General features: G+C 37.8%; 2 protein-coding genes and 1 pseudogene across 7 annotated transcripts; 1 reads left to right on the top strand and 2 right to left on the bottom strand.

Moving 5' to 3' along the window:
- Positions 1–4,969: 4,969 nt before the first annotated feature.
- On the top strand, positions 4,970–13,029 carry LOC131300454 (casein kinase 1-like protein HD16; annotated as a pseudogene).
- LOC131300455 (protein yippee-like At4g27745) lies at positions 11,718–14,682 on the bottom strand. Of its 4 annotated transcripts, none has more exons than XR_009190965.1 (4): positions 14,174–14,326; positions 13,887–14,012; positions 12,850–13,136; positions 11,718–12,643 (listed from the first exon to the last, which is right to left on the bottom strand). XR_009190965.1 is itself a non-coding variant. In XM_058326308.1 (4 exons), exons 3-4 carry the CDS (start codon positions 13,977–13,979, stop codon positions 12,909–12,911), a joined length of 321 nt encoding a protein of 106 aa, XP_058182291.1. In that variant the 5' UTR covers positions 13,980–14,012; positions 14,174–14,204; positions 14,534–14,682; the 3' UTR covers positions 12,707–12,908. The 4 variants fall into 4 exon arrangements, 3 of the variants coding, with proteins under 3 accessions (XP_058182291.1, XP_058182292.1, XP_058182293.1); XM_058326308.1 differs by lacking the exon at positions 11,718–12,643 and adding an exon at positions 14,534–14,682 and having other exon boundaries at positions 12,707–13,136; positions 14,174–14,204; XM_058326309.1 differs by lacking the exon at positions 11,718–12,643 and adding an exon at positions 14,441–14,673 and having other exon boundaries at positions 12,707–13,136; positions 14,174–14,204.
- A 4,112-nt stretch (positions 14,683–18,794) lies between these two features.
- Positions 18,795–19,991, bottom strand: LOC131300458 (protein yippee-like At4g27740). 3 transcript variants are annotated; one of them, XM_058326315.1, is made up of 3 exons: positions 19,842–19,991; positions 19,649–19,759; positions 18,795–19,212 (listed from the first exon to the last, which is right to left on the bottom strand). In XM_058326315.1, the coding sequence occupies exons 2-3, from the start codon at positions 19,739–19,741 to the stop codon at positions 18,982–18,984; spliced, it is 324 nt and encodes a 107-aa protein (XP_058182298.1). In that variant the 5' UTR covers positions 19,742–19,759; positions 19,842–19,991; the 3' UTR covers positions 18,795–18,981. The 3 variants fall into 3 exon arrangements, with proteins under 3 accessions (XP_058182298.1, XP_058182297.1, XP_058182296.1); XM_058326314.1 differs by having other exon boundaries at positions 19,649–19,745; positions 19,842–19,983; XM_058326313.1 differs by having other exon boundaries at positions 19,649–19,745; positions 19,830–19,857.
- Positions 19,992–23,525: the final 3,534 nt, after the last annotated feature.

Raw genomic sequence — 23,525 nt, forward strand, 5'->3', positions numbered from 1 at the left:
AAAGAGCTTGGAAGAGTTTTGAATAAATTCGACTTTTGACAGAAGCGGGAACTGGTGAGATAAAAAATTAGGTTATATGGTGGGCTTCCAAGGCCCAATAAGAATCATATACGTATGATAAAACAGGATGGGCTTGGGCTTCTGAGGACGTCCAGTAAAATTTTGAAGCAACTACAAGTCAAGTGAAGGAATATATGGGGTGAGTGAGTTAGGCCTTGTTCGTTTTGGGTCTTAAAATTTTTGGGCAAGTTGTTTTAGCTGGCAACCTTTTCCGTGGGCAAGTTGTTTCAACAGGCAACCTTTTTCCGTGGACGAGTTTGGCTAAGGAAATAACTGTGGCCGTTTGCGCTACATCAGATGTTCTCTCCAATTTCAACTACCAAATAAGAATCTTACCCTAGACACTATCCCAAATTACATTTGTGGGAAAATGTGAGAGCAATGAGAAGAGACCAAGTTATCGCGAAGCTTTCCAAGACAAACCAAAGGTTTTGATCAATTCAAAGGCTTTGATTCTTTGAAGATTATCCTAGGGATGTGATTACTTGAGATGATTCAATGGTTGTGATTGCGTAGGAAAGATAATTTTTGAAAAATAGTTGCAACGCCATTCGAGAAACTTAGCCAAAAGTTGAAAATAGCTCTAACTCAAGAAATATAGTTTGTTGGAGTTGAGCTTAAGAAAACAAGTTTTCCCAAAATCTTGTTGGGGAGGATTCGGCGAGTGCTCCTACTAGACTTACCATCAAGGCATCCGGTTGGAGTTTGGCCGGAATACCACCCCAATAAACTTTTAATCTAAGATAGGTTATCTGGGATACACTCTGGTCCCTATGCATTCGGAGCTTCGCCCTTATCTAGATACCATGTAATACTAATCAAGATAACTTTTTCCAAAGTGAATTGTCTTTTTACTCAATTAGGTCTCTTCTACCACTCTTAAGCATTTTCCAATTTGTCCTGGTCAACTAGTCCTACACATTAGTACGGGACCAAGGCGAATGCCGAAAGGATTATGGCACAATCTGATTCCACTAGAGTTGCCTCAGAAGCAAAGAATACATTGGAAATGGATTTGGTATCTAAAACTCCAATCTTTTGGCATGTGGGAGTATTTTTTCTCCTTTTTCTTGTGTGTGAATGAATGCCCGAATCAGGTTAGGTGGAAAAATAGAAAACAAAGAGACAACAAAATCATGGCGTTTGGAGCTTCGCCGCAAGCCTCTCTATACCATAAGCAAATGTCAAATAGCTCTATAAAACCTCCAAAGTATGAATAGGTTTTTTTTTTTATTTTTATTATCGATAGAAGAGATCATTTACAAAGTGTAAAACTGAGGCAATATATCAACATCAATGGTGAGAGTCCACGAGGCAACCAAGTTCCACAATTGAACTAACGCAAGAAATAACCCCATCACATGAAAGAAATAATTTGTAAAGTCACTCTAAGGGAATAACACTTATACGCATGTGTAAGAAGATTTTAACTATTGATCTCTGAGCGAGATGCATAAATCCTAACCAAGAGTATCCACAATGCTATAATTAAAAGTAAAAGATTTTTAAAGTTAACAACGTTAGTGCAAAATATGACTTATAATGCTATAATCAAACTTAACAACCTCCTTATAAATAATCAAATTTTTGGTTTTGAATAACTAAAACTAGCGATATTTTGACAATAATCAAATTTAATAGACCCTATATATTCTCAATCAAATACACCAATTATTATACAAAAATGTTCTATCTCTCTTCTCTCTTCCTCTCTCTCTTTCTTTTTGAAAAATATTTTTTTAGAAAATAGTTTTTTTCCAAAAAAAGTATCAAAAACTATTTTCTATTTCTAGTACTCTCTCCGTTCCTTTTTAAGTGTCCTGCTTCGTAACTCCAACTTATTAAAAAGACATCATCATTACACCTTTCACATCAACTTTTTCCACCACTTTCCCTACTTACCCATCATCATTACACTTTTACTCACTAACTTTTCAAAATGAAATCTATTTTTAGGGATAAAATAGATAATGCACCAACTTTTACCTTCCTAACTTTACAAAATGGACACTTATTAAGGAACAGGCCAAAATGGAATACTGGACACAAAAAAAGGGACGGAGGGAGTAAATAATTTTCTATTTTTAGAAAAATTATTTTCTACTGTTCACGGTTTTTAGTTTTTTGTAATTTGAAAAGATGATGTGACAAGTTCTGGTTATCCATTTTTTATTATGTTATTGTAGACATCAATATTGCTAATCTTAACAATCTCTTAAATGAATAATCAAAAACTGATGTGGCAACTTTTGGCTATCAATTTTTGATTATAGCATTGTGGATACCTTAAGTGAGCTACCCCAATTTGATAAAGTGTCAATAGTTTAACCTCCCAAAATTTTGAACCTATGTGGCAATCCTCCGTGGCTCAACTCACTTTCTTCTCTCCTATTTTCTATTCCTGATTTCAATCTAAAAAGAGAAAATTAACTTTCCACTATCGCCTATCCTTCACAAGTTCACGTCCCAATTTCTCTTGCGGCTTTTGTATCTTTCTTTCTATTTTTGTTGGTGTCAAACTCTAATGCACAAAAGGCTTGTATCATGTATAGTGTACAAATTTTTATGCACAGGAGTTTTAGCATTATTATTACCCTTTTCTCTACTCGTGTTGTGCCCCTTCAACACACAGAAAATTGAAAAAAATATCCATGCAAATTTTCATTCATTGTCTCGTGCATTGACGGGCACTACGCTAGTAAATCCGTTAGGTAATTGCAAAATCATCGGAACAATCAAAAAAAGTTGGGAAAGTCTACAATACACACTCCTTAAAAGGGTGTACTATATGCACCTATTTTATGGTTCATTCATAACATTTTAGCGTGTTTCGTAACTTTTGTTATAGAATTCATAACTTTTCAGCAGTACGATTCGTATCATTTTCATTATGATTCATAACATTTTGGTATATCTCGTAACCTTTATGCGATTTGTAACTTTTTAACAATACAATTTGTAACATTTTCTCTATAATTTATAACATTTTGAGTGGTACATATGATACACACCCAAATAAGGGGTGTGGATTGTAGTCACCTTGAATAACTTTAACAGAAGTTACAGATACAATAGTATGGAATAATAGTGATCCATATATGTTGCAAAATTAGAATCATATCCTTTGATTCAAAGGCATAATATCTGTATGATAATCAAATTAAGCGAATCAAATGCTAAACAGCGATTTGGAGAAGCCAATCCACTAAAGTACTTCTTTTCATTTCGAAGAACACGTTGGAGAACAATGCGACAAACAAAGTTCAGCCGGATCGTCAAAGAGAAGCACGAAAGCTAGGATGAACTGATTGAGCGTCCTTTAGACGGGGGAGAATCTGGTATACGATGCTGAATATATCGCCTAGAGTTGGATTGATATTTGTAATAGGAGGATTGATGTATAAGAGCTAGCATTGAGTAGGCGATGAACATCGTCCATTGATTCCTTGTATCTTGTTTTTCATATCTGTTATGGCTGCTGAGATGTTCAATGAAACAGATGGATTATAACTGGACAACAGAGTTTTTGAGAATTATGGTTATGTATAGGATTGTTTTAGCAAAGCCAGGGAGAAAAACAAGTCTCCAGGTCATCTGTCTCGTGTTATTCATTGTCTAGTACCGGTCTATAGTCACATTACCAGAACCCATGTACAAGAGAAGGGGATGAACGATTCAAATTTTGCTCTCGAGGAATAATGCAATGCTTTTTGATTCCGACGAAAATAGCAGAATCAATTTGGTGCTTATAAATGATGGTGTAGATGTGGGATTCAACAAAAATAACCTCTCTCTTGTCTCGCTATCATAGTCTTATGAGAGTTCCTATTTTTAAGGAGACGTGAATTTATGGCATTTATATTTGCATTGGAAGACAAAATTTCAACATTTTGTGCTTCATTCACTTTTGAATACGAAGAGAGCGCTTTCAAATGCTAAAAGTTACATACTTTTTAACCTTGCAAAAAAATCCAAATAATCACCAACTCTTGGAGTCGGGAGTGGAAGCAAATATCATGAAAGAATCGGAAGGATTCACGAAGGGCAATTGGCAACAAAGAATTCAATTAACACCAAATCCTATATATCTTTAGTAAGAGTGCCAGTCTATAGCAATTGATGTCGACTCGTTAACGGCATGTGGTCTGGTGATAAAATTCCCTCTCACAATTCTTTCTGGTACAAGACATTCCCATAGGCAAACCCAAATCGAAGCTCACAAATTTGAGTAAGCATTGTTGCAAAACTCGATTTGGTACATGTTTGAGTAAAGAGGTGGAGTGAATTTTTGGGGAGTTCTACTCAAATTTTGAGAGTGAAAAACGTGTAAACATTGGAGATGATCTTTAACGGCTTATGGTTGAAAATTGGAGTAGATTAGAAGGTGATGACGAACGAAGAGTAGAAACCATGGCTGCCAAATTGGCAAGTGGTTTCTCCGGCTCCTTAATTGATAAGAAAAACCAAAACTTTCAAGCTCAGAATCTAACCAAATTAAGATTCACCACCACCTAATCAATTTCGAGTTCTTTCGAAATGTTATCGAAAACTTATCCAAACAGTTGAGATTATTACTCCATAAAAGTATCGAGAGAGATTAGATAATTCTTGGACGACGACTGGTGTTGGGATTAGCTACTCCGACGTGGTGACGGTGTTGAAGCGGGGCAGAATGCGTGTTTGAGGCTTCGGAAAACGACGTCGCATAATGACCTCGCAACATGTTGAACACTGGAGGTTATTTGAAACGACGTCGTCTCGAATTAGTTAATACTTCGCATCTTCAGAGTGAGAAGTCTTTCAAACGCCATTCCCATTCGAAGTTCCCGACTTCAACGTGGAATTTGGTCGATTGTAAACTCATTCCATCTCGATCGGAAATGTTCAAGTTGTAGAGATTTTCAAGAAGATAAACCCAGTTAAAAATCATATAAATAAAATACTGATTAGTACATAATCGAAATTGATTTTGGTGATTTTATTTTTATTAAAGTAGATTTCACTACACTGGATCAAACCCAATATTTCGCATACACGACTTCTTTTTTCGATTTGGCTGAGGAGAGAGGGAGAGAGAGAGAGAGAGAGAGAATGTGGGTGTTCAGCAGAAAAGGACCGTCTGTCTGGATTTTCATCACGCTCTACAGCTGAGGAAGTTACTGAAGGAATCGATGGGACTGGTCTCACTGCCATAGTAACAGGTCTCTACTAATCTTCCTTCTCCCTAACTGATAACCAGTCCGCTAATTTCGATTTCGTATAGCTTTCATTGTTCTTTGGCAACATCAATTAGGAAATGTCAATACGTTTTACCAAAAAAAATTTAAAAATATCGCAATTAGGAGACAAAACACGAACGTCACTACTCCATCCTAGTTTGATAACAATTGTGTTCATATGAGGTTTCATGGTCTTGAGATGGTGTTTTTACACATATTAATCTGCAACAACACCAATTTTGCAGCGGTGAGGTAAATGATTGACGCGATGATGTTTTTGTCACCTCAATATTGGATATTTTGGTTAGAATTTTTGTACAATAGTAAAAATATCGAAGAAAAGTGTTGAATGTTTGTGATTTGGATTGAGTTTTTAGCAAATTAGAGTGTTTAGGTGGGAGTTAACATGAATCGTATGATTCTTTAAAATGACTTTTTTTTGTCTAAAATATAGTGTTTTGTGACGCTCTCCAACCAAAGAGGTCTTTAATAAAAATAAAAATAAAAAACCCAAAGAGGGCAAAAGTAGAGATGTCAAATCATTTTGAAGGCTTATGTGGTAATTTAAGTTTTGGGAGGTAAAGTAATGAAAGAAAACATTTGACATCACATGTCAAAGTTGACATGAGAGAGGAAAGGTCAAATTACACCTAAGCAATTGACATATGGGTGAAGTTGGTTCAAATGCCAATTCATCCACTTGGCATGCCATGTCACATTTGACCTCCGTGGTTGGAAATAACGAGCAATTGGAGGTAAAAATAGAGTATGGGGTTGGAGATGCTCTTAGAATGAAAATCATTGATTGCTGAAATTAGGATCTCAGAATGGAAAAGATTATTTTCAGGATCTTAGAATGGAAGTGATTGCGTTCACATTGAATTCCATCCCTTGGAGATACCTTCTTGGGTGAAGTTCTAGTTTCCCTTCTGTATAAGTAATGTAAACAATAGACTTCACATAAGAAAAAAGAGTGAGTAAAGCCTTCATGTGGATCATTACAAAAAACATCCAGTATAGAACTACATCGTCATTTTACTTACCAAAAAAGGAGGAGAATATCCTGAGTTGTCCAAAAAATTTCTGAAAGTATTTGTTTGTGCTCGCCTGCGCGGACTTGAGAAAATTTCCTGTTCTCTCAATTAGCCAAAAGTATGTATTACGATGGCAGCGTGGTCTGTTGGGAAAGACACCTTGCATAAAGTAGTAAGTTTAACTTCATTGAACCATTTTGCTTATACACTTCACAGACTACTTTTATAAGCAGTGGGAGCCACCAGAGAGCAAATCTCTCTAACTTCTGGAAATACCATTTGTAATCGAGAATAAGGCATGATATTGAATGTCCCTGAAGTTGGGTTCTGAGTTTTCCCTGTTGAATCTGTTGTTCATATTCTGCACTGCACAAAACAACTACTACATGAACTTTGTTGGCTGAAGTAATATATTGTTCTTAATCCTTCTTCTTTCTTTGCTCATTTGCATTTGGCACTTGAATTTTTGGCGAATACTTATCGTGTTGCTTTTATTCAGGAGCATCAAGTGGTATTGGCACCGAAACTGCGCGTGTTCTTGTGTTGCGTGGTGTCCATGTAGTAATGGGTGTCAGAAATATGACTTCTGGAAAAGAGGCTAAAGAAGCTATAGTTAAGGAAAGCCCAACTGCAAAAATTGAAGCAATGGAATTAGACCCTGGTTCATCGGAATCAGTGAGGAAGTTTGCATCGGAATTCAATTCATTGGGACTTCCTTTGAATATCCTAATGTAAGACATGTCGGGGATAAAGATTTAATTTTCTTCTCTCTCTCTCTCTCTCTCTCTCTCTCTCAGTCAGTTTACCTTTGTTCTTGAAGCTTGATTTTCGTAAGTTAGATGGGTTTATGCTTGCTCATGAGCCTAAAATGCCTTTCTATCATTTCAAGGAAACAATCAGCCAAGGGGTAAATACATTGCAAAAGCAGCTATAAGCTACTCCGCCTCTCTCTCTTAATAATGCTTGACTGCCCCTTGCAACTTTTTAAGCTTTGAATGCAAGGAAATACTTGATATTCTCCTGTACAAGGTTTGATTTTTTCAACTTATATGCGTAGACAATGCTATTTGCATTTGTCTTGGCTTTCTTTTAAGTTGCTATTTTCAGGTATAGCAGTCTATCTGCGTACGGTCAGTCAAAGCTTGCTAACGTTCTTCATGCCAATCAACTTGCGAGGGATTTGAAGGTCTGTGCCTTACTATGGTGGAATATCTGTTTAATTATTCTTTTAAATTTTCCACTTTTATTCCCTTCCTGCTTAACATGAATTCATAATGTGCTCTCATCCTCACTGGCTCTAAGATGCTTATATGGTGTTGTATGGCATTTCATCCATGGAGTATAAATCATATGAGACTATGAGAGTTATATGCATAGTTTTATTGTAAACTTGGATTACTAAATGTTACATAGATAAATATCCATTCACATCCTTAATCAAGTTCATACATTTGGAAGAGATCATGTAATATATGTGGGTATGGAAGTTTGTGTGGAGTGCATTTGACTATTTGAGGAATGGCCGTGTATAAGGGATTACATGTTTCTGTATTTTATTGTTCTTCTCATGGGTGATGTTGCCTATATTGTCGACTTGAAAAAGTTTTGGCTTCATTCCTAGCCGCTGTTCAACTATTTTTTAATAAGTTCCTCAGTTCCCTATGGGCTTCTTCAGCGCAAGTCAACATTAAAGGCAAAAGTGACTTGCATATATCCAAGAAGATCCCATATGCAAGAAAATTGGTCATCCTGAATGACTACCTGGAACAGTCTAAAAAGTGGAATTGTTAACAAGTTTTTTTCCCTTGTCAGTTGAGTAGTTAATTTGTAATGAATTTCTTTTTGAAATTAGTTACATGATGCATGGAAGTGGTGCATAACCTAATGTCCATGTTGCTTTTAGTACTACTTATGCATTTATCATTTTGTTTATGGACTTTTGCTTTGGGTGGATGTTTAGGTTCAAGTAGGAGGATCACCAATGTACAAAGTTGATAGGAAGTTGGGTAAAGGTGGGTTTGGTCGGGTATTTGTTGGTCGCCGTGTTTCCGGTGGACATGGCCGGAGCGGAGACCCAGGGGCTGCAGAGGTAAGTTTATTTTGAGTTCCCATACGTGACCAATTACATTCACCGAGTCAGTTATTTTCTTTTCCTTTTTTGGGTGGGCATTGTTTTTCTCTTATTACTCATGAGAAAAGAGGTCGGTTTCACTTTGTTTTGTTGTGATTTTAGGTCACTCTGAAATTTGAGCATAGAAATAGCAAGGGGTGTAACTACGGTCCTCCATATGAGTGGCAAGTGTACAGGTAAGGATGATAACCTCCTCAGTATGTTTCTATGTACGTTAGGATCTTATTTATGTTGATTTGAACTTTTCATTCTTTGGGTGAACAGTACTCTTGGTGGTAGTCATGGAGTGCCTGAGTACATTATAAAGGAAAGCAAGGAGACTATTACGTAATGGTACGTTGAACAACTTCATGCCCAATCGTGCAACGTTTTTCAAATAGCATAACTTGTTTACAAATGTAGGTCATGGACATGCTAGGGCCCTTCTTATGGGATGTATGGAATTCATCAGGACAATTGTGAGTATCCCATGCTTGTTAATTCAGCAGGCTTTGCTTTTGTGGCACATTGTATATTCATTGCATCATTGAGTGATCAAGTTATGCTTCAGTGTGTAAAATATTTGGTAGTTAGAGGTTTGGGTTCCCCTTTCATGTTTACAAAGTTTGTTTTGATTACTTCTTAGTCACTCATGCAACACTTTTATATACATCAAAAGGAAATAATCAATCTCACAGCTGGTTTGCTCAGTTATAATGCAAGCTCATTACTTTCTTTTTTAGAAAAAGAAAATTCTACAGATAGAGTTTCACTCCCTTTTTTCAAGTAATTATTTTTTTTCCAATCAGTTACGTTACTTATGTATGATTTTATACGCTTGTGCCCTACAGAATCATTTGGTGCTGGTGTCTGTTTCTGACGCATTAGATGATTATTTTGATAGAAAGCGGGCTTGTTGGCTCTGGGCATCATAGTCGTTTGAATTAACCTATTATCTGCACAGGATGTTGTCTGAAATGGTAGCGTGCGTTGCAGTCGAGTCATTATCTATCCTAGAGAAGATGCACTCTCGGGGGTATGATTTAGTAAATTTATCATTGTTTAACTCTATAATTTTACTGGTAAATATCCATAGTATACTACAAATGGGATGCAGATAACGGGGGTTTTTCCCGAAGTACTTTCTAGTTTTCATTTTGCTTTTTGTATGCCATATGTTTCCCATCATAACTTTTCTTTGTTATGGTTATGTGCACGGAGATGTAAAGCCATAAAACTTTTTACTTGGTCAGCCATCTACACTGCAAGCGAAGAAGTTGTTTCTCGTTGACCTTGGGTTAGGTAGGCAAATAAACATCACGACTTCATGTATTTTTTTCATTTAGGTACTTCCGTAGTCTTTCCTAACTTCTTATCACCACATGAATTGCAGCAACAAAGTGGAAAGGCTTTTGGGCAACCTTCTCAACAACCAAGAGATCTATTCGAGAAACATGGGGTCTAATTGAAGTAATGAGATAATGAAAAATCATTTCATCTTTTTAGTTAGAACTTTAAAGCTCAAGCAGCCAGCATGTTGATTATGACCAACGTCCTGATATGTTCAGGTGTACTATTACTTGAGCTCCTGGTCATGGCTTTGCAAATTTAACTCTTCTTCAATCATCTATAAGCCTTTATTGCATTTTCAGAGGAACCGTCCGATATGCTAGTGCTCATGCTCACTTGGGTAGAACTGCCAATAGAAGAGATGATCTAGAATCTATTGCGTATACACTCATTTTGCTTCACTGAGGCAGACTTCCATGGCAAGGGTATCAGGTAGTGCTGGGATTACCATTTTTAACTTGCATATTTCTAGGCCCATGTTACCGTTGCCAGTGTTGCTCTATAGATAGCTATTCAATTTTCCTTATGTTCACCTTGTTCTTGTTTTCCTTTTCCTGAAAGGGTGATAACAAATCATTCCTAGTTTGCAAGAAAAAGATGTCAACATCTCCTGAAGTGATGTGTTCCCTCTGTCCTGCTCCCCTAAAACAATTTCTTGAGGTTGTGGTGAACATGAAATTTGACGAAGAGCCAAACTATTCCAAGCTGATCTCTCTGTTTGAGGGACTGATTGGACCAAATCCTGCTATAAGGCCAATAAACACCGATGGTGCTCAAAAGGTAATTCTTTTAATATTTGAAGTTATGACATCAGGATCTTTTGTTGGTTTTTGTACTAACAGTTCGTTTGTGCAATCATTTGTAGATTATATGTCAAGTTGGTCAAAAACGAAGTAGATTGAATGTTGAGCAGGAGGAGGAGGATGGGGTGCCTACAAAGAAGGTTCGTTTAGGGGTTCCTGCAACGCAATGGATTTCAATTTACAATGCAAGACAACCTATGAAGCAGAGGTAGAGTTGTGTTTTATAATTTTTTGGTACATCTTATTTTCACTTTAAACTATTGATTTGTCTTATTTTGAAGTGGGTGTCTACAATAACTGGTGCTGTATTTTCCAAATATTAAAACGACCTGCTGATATCCATGTTGCTGGTGGAAAGCAGTGGCTTTGAGTCGTGTTTTAGTTGTAATGTTTTCACGAGGCTAGGGCTCTTTTGTGTGAAATGACACCTTTTAATCACGGGAATTGAATGTCTCTTAAGTAGTATTGATTTAGTGGCTTGAAGATGTATCTTAGATCCTCAGATCCTCACATAGTTGTGATCTAATTGTCAATCCTTCATTCTGATCTCTGTGACGCCGAGATGTTGGTAGTCTCACATGGAAGGAGTTTTTCCCTTGTTAATTTCACTGAGGGAATAAAACACCTAGTAAGAAAGGATTCTCGTTCAAATCAGCTCTTTCTTTCACCTGGTTTCCTTGTGCACGTCCAGCGTGGGTTGATTGAAAGAGGAAGGGAGAGACATACAGACCAAAATACTACGTAGTACATCACATTCCCCAAATGCAAAAGCAAGACAGGCGCGGGCAGTCCATATTCTTCCCTTCTCCCCTCTACAACCATTTAACCAAAAAACTCGCCTCAGCTGGGTATATGAACACCACTTTTCCCCAAAGACTGCTCATGTTACCTCTAGCTGCAGGAGGATGGAGGAACGAACACATTATCAAATCTTAAAATGGAGAGCAAACCCACCAAGAAATAGTAAGACTCTAATTGGCAATCAAATTCATACGATGTCACGGTGGGGAAGATATATCCATACATCAGGATGGCGCAAGCCTTAATTTGTCATCTATTTCAAAAAAAGACTTCTAAAACGCATCGCAACACTCCCTTCAAACACATCATCAAAGGAATTACGAAGAACACAATCATTATGTAAGGGAACTGGAGAACATCAATTGTAACACAATTAAAAAAATTTGTAATGCTGTGCGCTCTCTCTCTTCTTTCTCCCTCTAAAAACTTTCTCCAGTTAGAACCCCACCCATTTCCGAGACCGCTGGCCCTGGATCTGCCTTTCCTCCTCTCATCCGGCACCGTAGATTCCAGTTTGACCCACTCTGTTCGGCGTGGCTTTGCTTCTAGCGGCTCGTGCGGCGTGGTGTACCATCGACGGTCTTGGAGCTCGTTTTTTCGGTTTTTCTTTGTTAGCTTTCACCGGCTAGTCCAGTTTTTGCGGCTGGATCTTCCAGTTCGGCCGTGTATCAGCCTGTTTCTTCAGGTTTGATGGGTGCTGGAGGTGGGAGAATAATACTCCTGGGCTTGGCCCGTGGAGGGTTTGTCAGTTTTCAGCTGTTGGGATTGAATAGGTAAGCTGCGGTACCCCGTTTCATCGGCCACCGTGGTCACGTGTGGTTTGAAATTTTAGCCAGGAGGATTTCTTTTCCATTCGTCGTGCCCGGAGCCTGTCGTGCCAGCGAGGGCTCGCCGGAGTTTATAACTCCATTGCTTCGGCTTTGGTCCGTCCATGCATCAGGTGGCATCAGGCGTGCATCCAACGGTCGGAGCAGGCCAGCGTGCTTATTGGGGCTACCCAAGGCGGCGCAGCAACCGTCCTGCTTGTGTTCAGTCTGTTTCCATCGGAGCTTGGTTGCTGTCTTTGTTTGGGTTTCCACGCCTGCCCGAGGCAACTTGGTGGACAGATTACTACGCCACGTGACCCGACCCTTTGAGGCAGTGTGGTTTGAGCTTTGGCTCGGCATAGGATCTAGACACTAGCCTGTCTCTTTGTCCTTGTGTTTTCATGTATATTTTTCTGTGATGGGTTTGTAGATTCCTTTTCATTGCATTCGGATGGATTCCCTGTAAGTGCCGTTTGGCATTATTGAAATGAACTTGGGATAAATAAAAAAAATTGTAACACAATTTTATAAACAAGAGTTGCAATAAATTTAGTAAGCATCAAGATGAACCAGATATAGGTGTACCCAACAGACTGAGAACATGGCAAATTCAATTAGGTGACGACTTTATGTACATAATGAAACTCAGAAAGGTTGCACACTTACAAGTTACACATTCCAATCCGACGACAATGAGATAAATTAAGGGTTACCCTGTCAAAAGGCTACCAGTTCTCCTTCACAATTTTTGACTTCTCAATTATGAACTTCCCTTCCTTGTACTTCTGTGTTGCCACATAAGCTCTTTCATACTTCCACCCCAACACTTCACGGCAATCCCGGCAACAGATATCTGCAACCGTGTGAAGACCAGTCATGAGCTGCCTATCTTCTTTGGGGCCAACAACAATGTTCATCGCATGAGAGAACAAGAAGGCTCGACCATGTCTTCCCTAAAAAGCAAGATCATGGAAAAAGGTAAGAAACAAATAGCAATGAATACTAGAATCATACAACAGTAGAACAAGTGTTTCCACTTCTTTAGAAGCCATGCAACGCTTCTACTAATCCCGAATCATCCTGACACCCAATACAACTGCTAAGTTTTTAAACCTCATTTGCACAAATGCTTCAGCATCGATTGCGAAGTGTTTCCTCAATATCGATTGTGAAGCATCAAGGGTTTATATTTTGAGAAGTTCGTGTTACATCCATCAAGTGTATACATACAACTGCTAAGTTTTTAAACCCCATTCGCACAAATGCTTCAGTATCGATTGCCAAGTGTTTCCTCAATATCGATTGTGAAGCATCAAGGGTTTATATTTTGAGAAGTTCGTGTTACATCCATTGGGTGTATACACTTTCTCGAATCTCTATAAGAAATAGCCCAATCAAAAGTTGGTCATACACACACCAACAAAAGCATTACTTCAACTTGCTTTGTATCCATAAATTCAGGAAACAATACACAGTCCATTCAGAAATCGGTCACGAATTATTGTTCTCATTCTATGGAAAACCATTTGAGCATCCAAAAGTGTTTTTCCCCAGTTGCCTCATACCATATCATCATGTACCCAATACTTGGAAATCAATTAGAAACAAAATCACCGACCAAGAATCGCCAACCAATATCCTTAACTGAGAACGACAATAACGACACGGTTAACTTCATACTGTATACTATTTGAGTGATTCACCTGAAAAGCCTTGGACACAATATCATCGTGAAGCGAGACATGATTTCGACATTTATAACAGCTATACAAGCGAGGCCCAAACAATTCTGCCATTACAAGCCGTATAATTCAGCTCCAAACACCTTCCTGCTTCCGAAGCAAACAAGCAAGTGAAGTATATGTATACCAAAACAGAATCAGAACACAATCACACATCCAATTTGAGGACCACAGTTACTACAAACAGACATGACTATATAGAACCAAAAAAAAACAAAAAGTGGGAAAAGAGCTATAATTTCGCTTACCTTGCACCAAAGCTAGTAATTAGCCAAGATTCTGCACCAAAGATGAAGAAAATCTAGAGTTAGCGTGCAAGGTTAGACCAATTTGGAATAAAAAAAGCGACAAGGGTATTGCTTCATGGACAAAAATGTATTATATTATTAAATAACGAGACTGGATGAGGATCTGAGCTGTAAAATCAAAACCCACTAATTATCCGGGTGAGGGAATAAGAAACAATAGATATGAATTTCTCAACATATTGTATTTCTCCGGTTGGGGTCACCTACCACTATGAGAATTGGAAATGCATAAAGGTGATTGTGAGAGGAGAAAAAGGATCCATAAAAAGGAGAAGAGTCCATAAGTAAACAGTAGTATACCTTTGCCGTGTGGCCTAGAGGTTGTAGGTGCCATTATTGAGAGAGAGAGAGAGAGAGAGTATTTTCTGCCCACGGTTTCTTGAAGGGTGATGACGTCGGTGGACAAACCAGAGATTAGGCTTAGCAACCGAGCGCGTGTGCTTCAGTTCGACAGAAACGCTATTGTCGTGCGCTTCGGAGGTTAGGCCTCACTTTTGGTGGTCCTTTTTTGGCATTTTTTTCCTTTCAATTGTAGTACTTTACTACGCTGCGAATTGAGTTTTGAGTAAAGCTACAGTTTCCGACCGGGGAATTCCGATCGGAATTCCGACGCCCCGCCGGACCCATTCCGGCCACCGGAAGGCTGATCCGAGCCGTCCAAAAATTCTAAAAAAAAAATCCGAGTGGGCCTACAAAAAAAATGGAGTGTTCGGATCGGCCACCTAAACACGTCAGATGCCGTTGATTCTCGCGTAGGCCTATACACAAAAAATGGAGTGTTCGGATCGGCTATCTAAACACGTCGGATGCCGTTGATTCTTGCGTAAGCCCACTCGGATTTTTTTTATAGAATTTTTGGACGGCTCGGATCAGCCGTCCGGTGGCCGGAGTGGACCCGGCAGGACGTCCGGATTCCAATCGAGAAAATGGGTCGGGAAGTGTGTTTTATTCATACTCCCTGTCCCCTCCGTCCCCGTTTGTTGATCTGGGTTACGGAGTACCATTTTTTGTTGGGCGCCGCTATTCCCAGCCCTCTATTTACTCCCGTAGCCCACTAAATTTCGGTAAATGATTGTTGAAAATCATAAATAACATTTCGGTAAATTGCTGTTGAAAACAAAATTATATTTCGGTAACTACATGTCGAAAATATGTTCAACTTTCGGTAAATAACTGCCGAACATGCATTTTCGGTAAACATCTGTTGAAAAAAATATTATATTTCGGTAATTGGACGCTGAAAATATATCTCAATTTCGGTAACTAACTGTCGAGTATAATTGAAAATTTTTAACGGGCTATGGAAGTAAATAGAGGGTTGCGAATAGCAGCGCCCTTTTTTTTCACTTCAAAACTAGTCATTATTGAGCGGATGAAAAAAAGAGTCATTATTGAATTAAGGGCAAATTATAGTTACCCCCCTCTAACTAACCCTCGCGTACACTTACCCCCCTTTAATTTTTTTTTTGGCACTTAACCCCCTCAAACTAACTGAAATTCAAACGGTCATAACTTCAAATGGTCATAACTTCTTTGTCCAAAATCGAAAATATGCAAATTATATATCGATTTTGAGGTCTTGAAGTCAGCTTTCTAATGACACCAAAATCACATCACGATTCAAAGCACACAAAAAGTTATGATCAAAAGAGTAAGGGCTGGTAGACAGAAAGGCCGTTTTGATCATAACTTTATGTGTGCTTTGAATCATGATGTGATTTTGGTGTCATTAGAAAGCTGACTTCAAGACCTCGAAATCGATATATAATTTGCATATTTTCGATTTTGGACGAAGAAGTTATGACCGTTTGAAGTTATGACCGTTTGAGTTTCAGTTAGTTTGAGGGGGTTAAGTGCCAAAAAAAAAAAAGTTAAAGAGGGGTAAGTGTACGCGAGGGCTAGTTAGAGGGGGGTAACTATAATTTGCCCTTGAATTAAATTCTTACATCTTCTTCTTTTAGAGTTTTTTTCTTATAACTTGGTGTCCGGATCAACTTACGTGCCTCGACTAATTGCGGAGCCCTAAACTTAACTGTTAGACAAACCCTCCAATAGAATTTGAAATGTTTGGCCTCGATGAGATTTGAACATGAGAATTCATGGCGGACAAACACTTATATGCTTTCTATGTGTATTGGACCAAACCACTTAGGTTGTCTTGTAGCTCTTTTTGTTGGCTTTAGAGAATTTTTTTCAAGTTGGAGCTATATTTTTTATATTTTGCTGATTCTTTTCTTTGAGCAAAATAATGTCAAGCAAAAATAATTCAAATCTAATAAAAGTTTAAAGAAATAATAAAAAAAACCGTGCCAAAAATTGTCACGAAAGAGTTAGGCCAAACAGGCCGTTATTCACATAGTGTGCATGCTTGAGCAAGAGTCGCATGTGAGAAAACATATTTCAATAACATTCTAAATTATTAAAGTTTGCTAAAAAGCAAGCAAATGATCATATTGAAGGATCTAAGCACTTGAGCAGAGTTCAATTCTCATAAACACTCATCCCCATTCTCAAGTCCTTTAGGATATGGTATATTAAAATTAACAAATGATAAAAATAAAATAAAATCATATTAAAGGATCATATAACCAAGTTTTAGAATACGCGCTTGAACCCTTCAATCACGGTAATTTTTATGGGTAACTTCATAAAGATCTTGTTCATTTTTTGATTTTTGGATTTGGATGTGGGATTTTGGGTTTGAATTTGTAATGATTAGAGTAGGGATATAGGAGTAATGATTGAGGTAATGATTGGAAAGAGATAAAGATAAAAATGAAAATAATTATTGGAGATAAAGGAAATGAGTGGATTTTGGAGTAGGGTAATAATTAAGAGTTCAATTCCTAAAAACCCAACCAAACAAGCCCAAAATCATCCCCAAGATTTCTAAAATCACAAATTATCCCCTCGTATTTGGGAAATGGTAAAACACCCCATGTTGAATAACAAGTACTCTATTGCCGTGACATAGCCACTAAGAAATTCGACAAAATCTGTGTGAAACTATCAAATCCTAATTACAAATGGACCGATTTGCCTTTTGTAGCCTATGAAAGACTATTTTCACACATTTGCATCCTTTCACAAGCTATAACAGGATAGTGTGATCCATTGTAATTAATATTTAATGATGTCACACAAATTAGGTCAAGTTTTCTAGCAGCTACGTCGTTTATAGGGGTAATTTGTTATGCGACATGTGGTAATTTATAATTTCTCCGTCATGGGGGCAATCTATAATTTGTAAAAATCTTGGGGGTATTTTTGGTAATTCACCCGTTCATTTTGATTTTGGACGGCTTAGATTTGGAGAGGAAAATGAGAGAGAAAGAGGAGAGAGAGTGGTGGGATGAGAGGAGAGAAAGAGTTTCAATCTGAGTCGTTCAACACATTTTTTGATGGCCCGGATGCGCTGCTCGAGTATCACTACCCACCCGACGCCCAAAAATTTCTCCATTCTATGCTTTCGTGTTCAATCTTTGTTCTCGTGAGGTAGTTTGAAAATTTTCAGAACACTTTTCAGAAAGAGTTGAATTATATAAAGGGTAGTGATAATATAAGGGTAGTACTGATAATGCCAAAAAAAAAAATTCGCTAAAATTTCAGTGGATAAAAGTCTTGTATACTGCACATGGTATAATTTTTGTGCACTAGAGTTACAGTTTTGGCAAATACAAGCACTTGTATTCTTTCGAAAATCCTTGGTTTATAGTCATGGTCGTAGTGGTTCTGCTGGTGATCGATTTCCTTTTTCTTTTCTTTTCTTCTTTTTAAATCTTTCGATTGAATTTTCATCGAAACTTACGGTGAAGTGTGTGTTTCATCGGTGTGAGTTTTATTTTTTGTGCATTGGAGTGCAAATGAGATGACCCCTTATTTGCTTACGAGAGGTGGTAGTGGTCTGAGTGTTTGTATCTACTATCTAGGAATGCTATCTACCTTTGTAGGTTTATAGTCCTTTGATTAAAGACGAATGCCACTTTTAGGTGATTATCTTGCGTATCTTTATTTTTCATCAATTAAGTTATCTTATCATTTTGAGAAAAAATACAAGCACGTGATGCCCCGATTCAGAAAGATTACTCTTGTCACTTTCGATGAACAAAATTTTCTCTCTTGCCTGGTGTTTGACTAAAGTTTGGTGGAATTAAGTTAAATTACTTTAGTCTCTCAATATTCACAATAAAACTGTTTATAGACATCGTGTTAAAGTTTAGACCTAGTTTAGTACTCTCGCAGTGTTAAAATTTGCTTAATGCTGATTTTTTTTGGGGATTATAATTCATCATAAATTCAATACCGCTTGATTTGGATTATTTTAAAGGCATGTTCTACTCATCTTGCTCTACAATATACGCAATTGTATTAAATTTTTTTTCCTTCGAGATTGACTCCGTTATGAAAGCACAACAAGGTTATTTGTGGTCAAAGGGAGTTTGAGGTACAAAAAGGCCTCGCAATCCCTGAAGCCACGGGACAAATCCGTATCCTGAGGAATGGATTTTGTAAACGAAATTTTGCAAATTCAAAATCCAAACATGAAAATTATATTTCAGGCTTAAGGCAAACTTGTTAACTTTTTATTATCATAATGCACATTACATTTGTTATCAAATGTCGTACTGATTCATTAAGGCAAACACCAAGCACGCTGAGGGAAATTATTTAGCATCAAATGCAGAGTTTTCCCGATCATCGCTTCGACAAGAACTATAAAAACAGTAACGGTAGTAGTCTTAGTCTTCTTAGGTACTATATTCCTTGAGAATCCTAGCTTTCTCAATTATAAACCTCCCTTCCTTGAAGCTTTGTTTGGCATCATAAGCTCGAATGTATTTCCAACCCAATTCCTGCCCGCATTTGCTGCAGTAGATGTTGCCAACTGAGAAAAGACCAGTCATAAGTTTCTTGTCCTCCGTCTGCCCCAAAACGACATTCATCGCGTGAGCAAACATGTAAGCTTGCCCGGATTTCGCCTATGAAACAACCAACCCCAAGTCATAAACGAGTGTTGGACAGACACCGCAAAATATGTGTGTGTGGATAGATCATAAGATGTTAATTGAGTATATTCGATATCCATTTCTCCATTTATAAAAGCAATATAGCATGCTTTTGCCATGGATTGGTAATTATGGATCCTATGTCAGTAGCGGGGTATATATATATAATGAATTAAACAAGGATATAATATGACCCTATCAAGTCCCGGAAAATTATTTAATTTAATCTAGAGTGCAGGGTTGATGTCAAATTAAAACGAACCAATTTGAATCTGATCAAGTTGTTTGCCAATTAATATAATCTGACCCCATCAAGTCCCGGAAAATTATTTAATTTAATCTCCAGTGCAGGGTTGATATCAAATTAAACAGAACCAATTTGAATCTGATCAAGCTGTTTGTTACTCACTATAAAAGATTTAGAAAGAAGGTCATGGCGCAGCGCAATTGGATTTCTGCAGTTTCTGCAACTGAAAAGGGGAGCGTCGTTGAATTCTGCCATTGACCTGAAAACTCGACGCCGAAAACAGAGGAAAATTCGAAAGATGTCAAAGAAAAGAAAAGGAAAAAGGAAGGTTTATTAGTACTACATATGCTCTCACCAGAGAAGGGGATAGATTAGTTGTTGATGCAAAGCTGGCTCTGCTCCAGAAGATAACAAAACGCAGGGTGGGGATGGAAGATATATAGAGAGGGCCGGAGAAGTCAAAAATACCAACTTTTGATGCTTGATTGAGAAATATTTTCAGGTTTAATAAGGATGGAGATAACTTCACGATCTAAAACTCTCCTGCCACGGCAAAAACTATGAAATGCCTTATTTGCCCCTTTGAATGCCGTCGGCCAGTTTCACCAAACTCAACAACTCTATCACTCACCGCCCTCTAATTATCTTTTCTCTCTAAACTGAATCTTTTGAATCTCTATAATTATTGTCAACTTGATCATCGAATCACGGACATCAAGAAACAAACGCTATATCTATGAGTTTGAGTCCTCTTCGTTGCTCTGCTCTCAAGATTACCTTCTTCTGAAATGGAATTGTTGTCGGCTATAGCGGTGACTATAAATTAAATTTCTCTCGTTTCGGTCTGATTCTCTTATCTGAAAGTCCTTACTGTGTAAAAATTAGGTAGAATCTCAAGGCATTTGAGAACAAGACTCCGCATGGTTCTAGACTACTAGTGCAGTATCATTTGACACCCATCAGTGCATGCATTACGCAAGGAGTTGCAATGAGTGGCAATCAAATGGGTAAGAAAATTTTTAGGCGGAGATGCCAATTGTCGGTCTGGATCTGTAGAAATAGTAAAAAAAATGTAGAAATGGTAAAAAAAATGTAGAGTGAGAAAAAGGAAGTAGAAGAGAGGTGGGTTGGGTAGAAATGACGTGTAGAGAGAGTCAAATACAGAAGAAGAGAGGAAATTAAAAAGAGTGGTCACGTGGGAGAAAGGCATTTTTTCTCCATTGTACTACTGTAATTTGTTTGAGAGAAATAACAGACGGTGGAGAGAGAGGCGTGCCGACTGCTGGGTCAAAATGAGTGGAAGGGGTAAATAAGGCATTCAGTAATTTTTGTAGTGGCAGGAGAGTTTTAGATCGTGGCATTATCCCCTTCCAATAATAATTGAAAATGCTTGATTGCTAGAAGCCTAGAACTCGCAATGTATTGCAATCTTAGGCTTCGTTCCATTAAAGGAAATGGGTATTTATTTTTTCAATAATTATTTATTTATTAAATTAAATGTAATATATTATAAGAAAATAATCTATCTTGTAGATTAAGCAAATAAGTATACTTAAAAAACAAGAACCTTAACAGCTAGGAGAACGAGACCTAAGTACAAGCGCAAGTGCAAAGGACCCTAAAGAGTCTGAAAAGCGACAAACGGTAGGTGAGACTTGGTCAGAGGGTGTGTGCTGTGCAGCTTCGTGCTGCACAGCGTGCTGCACGGTATCTGGCGAAGCTTTTCCGGCATCGGTCCAACGATCGGAGACGTTCATCGCGTAGAGCTCGTCGAGTTGTACATGTGCACCAAAAATCAGCTCGATCAAATATCATTAAGGGCCTCATCTGAACATATATAACTTGAAAAAAAATGAATCCTAATGGATACGAAACACTAGATCAAAACCACTAAATCCATTTTTTTCAAGTTATATATGTTCGGATGAGGATCTTAACGATATTTGATCGAGCTGATTTTTGGTGCACATGTAGAACTCGACGAGCTCTACGCGGTGAACGTCTCCGATCATCGGACCGATGCCGGAAAAGCCTCGCCAGAAGCTGTGCAGCATGCTGTGCAGCACGAAGCTGCACAGCACACACCCCCTGTCCGAAAAAACATAGTACTTCTAGAGTAAAAGTATTGTTATTGTTTCAATAAAATAGGTTTCTTCACGAAATTAACCGCTTGTTTTTTAGAGTAAAAATTCATGTTTCTCACATCAGATCAGATGGGTGTTTAGTAGACTTTTGAGGGGTGGTAAAGGTTCATGAATCTACTCTTATTGGTCCCCCATTCGGTGGAAATTGCTGAGATGCTTCCGTAGGGTCCCCTACCAGTTAGAAATGGGATATCAATTATCTACCCTGTTTTACTTTTCTTTTCTTTTCCTTTCTTTTTAGAATATAAAAGGCTGACGTGAAGGAAGCATTTGTTTTTTTGAGTCTTTATTTTTATTTTTTTCAAATTAAAATAGCAATAAAAAATGTTAGTAGAAGATTCTGGAAAATTATCTATCTTAGGTGGAGCATTGGACCCGGGGTGCTATAGTGCACCCCCGGGCTACAAGTATAGTGCGGTTAATTCGGCCGTTCATTTTGGCAATGGACGGCTCGGATTTTCATCCGAACAATGGACGGCAAGGATTTGTGGGAGCTCGGATTAAATCTAAGTCATCCACACGGAGATGGACGGTCGAATTGACCGCACTACACCGTGTAGTGCGACGGATGCACTACTACAGCCCATTCCATTCCGCATTGGACCATCTTTGTTTCGAATTAAAATGCCCATAAAAAAGGCATTACTTCACAACTTTCAATTACGCATCATTCTCCTCATACGGAGTATATATTCTATAGAAAATTTATGGAGGAGTAGCATGTTTTTATCCACGACACACGTTTAAAATAGCCATGTGATTTTGTTTTTCCCCTCTTTTTCTAGGTAAAGACGAGAAATTGAGAGCACTGAATTAACTTCATAAGTATGTCGTGCCAATGAGGTTTATTTGGTTACGAAGAATATCACTACCAATGCAAATCCACTTTGAACAAATTTGTTTACGGCATTTATTCAAAGTTTGAAGAATTACCCCCAAAAAAAAGTTTGAAGATTTCAGTGAAAAAAATATTTAAATGCTCGGAGGTGTCTTCTCGATGCTTTGAGCTCTTTGGCAAGTTTCACTAAACCTAGATACTCAATCATTACACAACAAACACATAATTCACATGTTACCAGATAACCACACTACACAAAAATTTTAGATCAAGTTTAGCTGTATGAAAATGATTTGAGCCATTTTTTGCTATGGCAATTTTATCTTGAAATTTTCTAAAAAAAATTGCAAAAGATTGTCTTTGCTATTGGTGCCACATCATCAAACCCAATAATTAATTCCCGATGACACTGCACTATTGCACCATTGATGGAAGTTAGCTGAGAAAATAAATAGGAAAGGAAAATTTGCAACATATTGATGTTGCACCATTGTCCATTGCACCAACAATGTCATTCTTTGGCAAAAATATCACCATTCATTACTAAAGAATGACAATAACTATAGTCATTTTGTCCTAACATTGGACTTGCTCTTATACCTTGTTTGGATGATCTTTTAAAATTTTTTGAGTTTAATTTTTGAGTAATGAGTGGAGAGAGAAAATATGGTGATGAGTAGAAATAGATAGAGAGATAAATGAGAATAATGATTGGAGAAAGGAGAGAGAAATGAGATTAATGATTGAAAGTAAAAGTAATGAGTATTTTTTTGAGTTGAAATTGTTTTTCCAAAATGTCGTCCAAACAATGCATAAGTCACGGGAATGCGAATGTTGTTTCGGTGTGATAGCCAACTCTATCATGGGAGGTGAACGCAAGTTTTGTAAAATAAGGGGAACACGTACTAAAGAAAAAGTCTCAGGGGAAGTTGTTGTAATTTACCCTTACCTTAGCCCCATTGTGAAGGAGAAGTACGTACACGCCATCCCGCCGTTTGCTTTCCTTGCTCCGCCAAAGAGCTACTCTCTAACCCTCAAAGAATCAGACTTTCCGTTC

This window comes from Rhododendron vialii, chromosome 9a (assembly GCF_030253575.1).
Source record: "Rhododendron vialii isolate Sample 1 chromosome 9a, ASM3025357v1".
NCBI classification, from domain to species: domain Eukaryota; kingdom Viridiplantae; phylum Streptophyta; class Magnoliopsida; order Ericales; family Ericaceae; genus Rhododendron; species Rhododendron vialii.